This window comes from Salvelinus sp. IW2-2015, unplaced genomic scaffold (genome assembly GCF_002910315.2).
Source record: "Salvelinus sp. IW2-2015 unplaced genomic scaffold, ASM291031v2 Un_scaffold1166, whole genome shotgun sequence".
Taxonomy (NCBI): domain Eukaryota; kingdom Metazoa; phylum Chordata; class Actinopteri; order Salmoniformes; family Salmonidae; genus Salvelinus; species Salvelinus sp. IW2-2015.
Window position 1 is genome coordinate 6,998 of NW_019942760.1, and position 5,102 is coordinate 12,099.

Below are 5,102 nucleotides of genomic sequence, written 5' to 3' on the forward strand. Positions count from 1 at the left end.
ACCCTGAAGTTCGATCCTGAGACTGACTACCTCACCGCGGCCAATGGTGAGAAATTCAAGTTGGAGCCACCCAATGGCGACGAGCTGCCTGCCCGTGACTTTGACCCCGGCCAGGACACCTACCAACACCCCCCTGCRGAGAGCGGCTCCATTATGGTGGACGTTAGCCCCACCAGCACCCGCCTGCAGCTGCTGGAGCCCTTTGACAAGTGGAACGGCAAGGACCTTGAGGACCTGCAAGTGCTGATCAAGGTGAGAGGTGTATGTCAAGACAGCTATATGATGAGGAAGGCCTCTTCTCACTGTTTGGCTGAGTTCTATCCTCCACCAAGGACCATGGTTGGAATTGAGAGGCCTTCAACAGTGGCATTACGTTCTAATTATTAGAGACTTAGCAACCACTGAGTTGGCAGATGGTTGTTCAGGCATGTGGTGCCACATTTGGATGGCCATTTACCCTACGGCCTCTTTTCTTCCTTCCTGTTCCGCAGGTGAAAGGCAAGTGCACCACAGACCACATCAGCGCCGCTGGCCCCTGGCTCAAGTTTCGCGGTCACCTCGACAACATCTCCAACAACATGCTCATTGGAGCAATCAATATTGAGAACGACGCGGTCAACAAGATCAAGAACCGGCTGACGGGAGAGTACGGGGGCGTGCCTGACGTGGCTCGCCACTACAAGGTGTGACAGACAGTAACTGTCAGGAGAGGACCTATAGAGGCTGTGTGCTGTTGTTGGTTGGGCTGTCCCAGAATGACAATATTTAAATTAGAATCTGATTTTAAGAAATATTCCCTTTCTGCTCCTGCCAGGCTAACGGTCTGTCGTGGGTGGTTGTGGGGGATGACAACTACGGGGAGGGCTCGAGCAGAGAGCACGCAGCCCTGGAGCCCAGACACCTGGGAGGCAGGGTCATCCTTGTCAAGAGCTTTGCCAGGATCCACGGTACGCTTAGATGTTACATGTGGAGTCACCAAGAGAGAGGAGAGAGGAGAGGGTATAGGGGTGTGGCGGGGCATGTGGGTGGGTGGCATGAGAGGAAAAGCTTTTGGTGGGAACCTGCTCAATCTGAGACAGAGCTCGTGTAGCTATCATGAGACCCATTGCACAAGAGGGGAAACGTGGTTAGAAACAAGATCACCCACACACTTTGAATGTACACATTGTTCTCTATGACCTTGACTTGGCATGTAATGGATCTGCCCCGCTGTGGTAGAAGGCCTCTCTGTTTACACAATGGAGCTCGATARGAGCCAATTCCCAAAGCTCCCTCTTGTTCCCCACTTTCTTTTTTTCTGTCTTYTTTTCWWTCTTTTCTCCTCATTGCCATTCTGTCCTCTTCTCAGAGACRAACCTGAAGAAGCAGGGCATGCTGCCCTTGACCTTTGCCGACCCCACCGACTATGACAAAATCCGCCCCGATGACAAGATCTCCATCACAGGCCTCGCAACCTTTGCCCCCGGKAAGGTGAGKGTCATTGACCATTCAGCRACCCAAATTAKRMCCCTCCATATAATGGGGATGGGACTTGGTAGTATGTGTATTTTACACYGATGCCTTACAGGCCAGCTGTCTTTCTCCTCTAGCCCCTGAAGGGAGTGGTGAAGCACGGTGACGGCAGCCAGGACATCATCACCCTGAACCACACCTTCAACGAGAACCAGGTTGAGTGGTTCCGCGCCGGCAGCGCCCTCAACAGGATGAAGGAGCTTCAGTAACTGAAGGGACCCAGGGGGGTTCGGAGGGGCGGAGGAGCACAGAGAGAGGCGGACCTGGAGATACTGAGGGGGAGGGGCTGCATAGACGTGGGAAATGGGCGGTAGCAGCCTGCATAGCGTAAACACACACCCCATGCTGCTGTACAGATGAAATGCTTGCGCACACATACAGGATTACTGTCAAAGCTCTCCCCACAGACAGGTAGAGCTGTATACGCACACACAAGCTCTGACATAACACACACAAGAACCCTTGTCTTTGTTTCAGCATAGCATTTAAGTGTTCCCGTTCTAGGCAGCACTGCTCTTGTTGGCAGTCCTCCGTTTGTGTAATCACGTTTGTCACGCTTCTTGCTATTGACTGTAGTGCTGCAGTATTCAATTCACTCTTACCTCACAAACACACTGCTAGCTCTCCATATCTGGTCTGTAGCTTGAATCCTTCTCACGTTCCTTTCCCTGTCTTAGTTGTTGTGTTAAGCTGTGTACCTGGACCACCACTTGTTTCCTCCAATACAGACAGAGCTGGTTAACACAGTTGCACATTTTAATTCACTGAATGTATCCCTCTCATTCCCAGGATTTCCAACTCTTGTTAGTTCACTATTGCTGCTGGTAAAGATTAATGTGAATATTTGTTTAGGTAAGTCCACCATAGTTCTAGTGGGCCTCAGGAGCTGCACATTTTTCCTGTGACTGACCTGAATTGATCCGTTTTAGTTGTTGATTAGAGAGCAAGTCGCCTAACCTGGTTACCCAGGCCTAATAACTGTTCACATAGTAGATTAAAGGCATCAATGGAACCATTAGATTATGTGGCTCCAGGACCAGGTTGTAGTGACAAGGTCAATCCTTCTGCAGAGTGTAGTGTATGCATGGACTTTGTTTTGTAGGGTTTTCCTTTTCTGGTGTTTCTCTTGACCCAAAATCAATTTTAACCCACGGAATTTGGTGTACCGTTTGTCACTCTGCATTCCACACTTTAAATCTCTACCGCTGTTTTCTCCACATGCTCCATTTGTTTCTACTTGAGGGCTATTGCATGAAATTATATTAGATCCTAGCAGCCCTTTTCTGTGTGTCTCTGTAGGTGGGAGTAAAATGCTACATACTGCTGTGTTGTACTAGTCTTGCCATTACTTTCCATGTGCGTGATTAGCTAGCTAATCAGACCATTGCCTGTCCATATCCCTGTCTGGCTTGGTGCTGCCCCTCTGTCCTTGCTAATTCCAGGGCTCCACGCACAGCTTGAGGGACCTCCTCTTACAAAATGAACGCACAATCTAGTGTCCAGACGGCTGTACACTAGCGCTATATGTAGTAGTATTGTAGACACTCATCCACGCTTTCACTTATGCATCGCAAATGCTGCACTCCATAGCATCTTAAAGCAAGGGTGTGATTTTTCATTTGAAATAACAGAATACAATGACAAATGTAATTTGAGAAATGTATACCATTATCTGATTCAAGTTATTACATTTGGCTAAAACTCTTGCCATTTTGTATCTACATTTTGCCACTTAAATGGTACATTGTGTGTTTGAGGATATTGCAGCTAAGTCTTATAAAGTGTGACTGTTTAAGTTGGCTTTGGGGGGCCATGACCACCTATTCGTTGTCTTCTCGTCACTAAGTACTAATTTACTTTAAAGTAAGTTCTAATCAAAGTATTCATGGGAATACTTTGGAGATTGGACTGGCCACTTCCATTAAATCCATTGGTCATGGTGCCAAGATGATTAATGTTGCTATCAAATCAACATTTGTTTTCATGTCAGTTTATTTTGCTTATCAATGATGAACTGAAGAGCTAACTATCTCAGTTTTTGTAGTTGCAGTAGGGTGTAATGAAAGTAGAAACGCAATGCCTATTTTTGTCCACTAGCATATGGTCTTCATTGACAATCTATTCAGATGAATAGCAATGGCTCTGTTAAACCCAAATGTATTTAAAGGAACTTGGTTTGGGCCTGTGTGTAAATCATGTAATATAGAGGTGTACATATGCACTATGTAAAATGGAGAGAGGGTGGGCAGTAGCTGCCTGGTTGAATGCAGAGCCTTTTGTTCTCTGATAAACCCACTGTAACAAACTAATCATTTAATCTCATCAATTATCTTTTATTAAACTGAAGCCTAAAATAGTTTATCCATTTCCCCCCTCCCCAATCTAAGGGTTTCACAACTAGTCAAACCAATAAACAGGTGGTTGGAGGTTTTAAATGAAAGGTAAATTATTGTTCAAGCATTAAAGTAGGGTTGTACTGTACGTCTCAATGTTTTGTCACTCTTGGACCTGTGCTGTACAGTGGTCCGTCTTTGTATGTTGCACACTGGTGTGCACCCAGGTGAATGTTGGAGTTGTCAATGTAAAGGGAGCGACTGGTCAGGTGAGACATGCCTAGGTTTTGTTTTAAAGTTATTTGATGCAGATGAAGGAACCCCTGATTTGAAACAGGATTGGCTCCAGATCATGCAACTTTAACCCATGTATGCGGTTTAGAGACCATTAACCAACTTGTTATACACTGTCATAATCAATACTAATTCGTCATTTGCTCAACCTTAACTTTGCTAACACGTTGCTGATGAATTCTCTCTGATCTGTCTACTGAAGTTAATCACCAAAGATGCCTCATGAAAATGCCCCATTTACATACTAAAACAAACATAAGTGTTGTTACAAAGGTTTGCCATTCTGTTTCATTTCTTCATGTCAATGAACCCCATGTTTGAGTATGAAGATGACCAGTGTAATGCCAGCAGCATTTAAGTTTGTCAATTGTGTGGCTTTTAATAAAGAAATTCTTAAATTCACAAGTATTTAATGCAGTCTCTAAATGGAACTGTTCCTTTGTACATTGTAATTCATAAGGATAACAGCCACCCATGAAGCAGGCTGCTTATACTGTGATGTAATATACAATATGTTGATCCCTGGTTCAAATCTGTGAGTTTCTGAAATGCTACTGTAACGTGACAAAGCAAATGCTTAGCTCATTTTAAGTTGTCTTCAGTAAATCCAAAACCTGAACTGCTTTGTTTTATTGGCCTAGCTATTTCTTTTCCATTTTGAAACACTGTCAATGACTGACTTCATAAGAATGCTAATTTTGTTCAGACACTGCAAACAATTAAATGTAGAAACCCATTGATGGGCATTATTCAATTTAATGTAATCTCAAGTGGTTAATTCCGCTTGACTGATTTCCATATTTGTTTTGATTTTTAAAGTTTGTTTTGTATTAGATTTGAATGCTTGGAGTTTCATAGCGTACAAGATTAAAAAGAGATTTTAGGATATTTCCTGTGGTAAATTAATAAAATGTTATTTTTGCAAGTTTACATAATTAGATTTAATTCAGCACTTATAGTTAC

At 44.1% G+C, this 5,102-nt stretch overlaps 1 protein-coding gene across 1 annotated transcript in view; it reads left to right on the forward strand.

Annotated features, from left to right (window-relative positions):
* The window catches only part of LOC112069944 (aconitate hydratase, mitochondrial-like), a gene marked incomplete at its 5' end in the record, with an annotated part of 9,444 nt that extends 4,417 nt beyond the window's left edge, over positions 1–5,027 (forward strand). The window contains 5 exons of the mRNA XM_070438773.1: positions 3–252; positions 492–683; positions 815–947; positions 1,349–1,470; positions 1,590–5,027. Of these exons, the coding sequence (XP_070294874.1) occupies positions 3–252; positions 492–683; positions 815–947; positions 1,349–1,470; positions 1,590–1,721 (829 nt within the window). The remainder of the gene's footprint in view (positions 1–2; positions 253–491; positions 684–814; positions 948–1,348; positions 1,471–1,589) is intronic.
* Between the last annotated feature and the right edge of the window lie 75 nt (positions 5,028–5,102).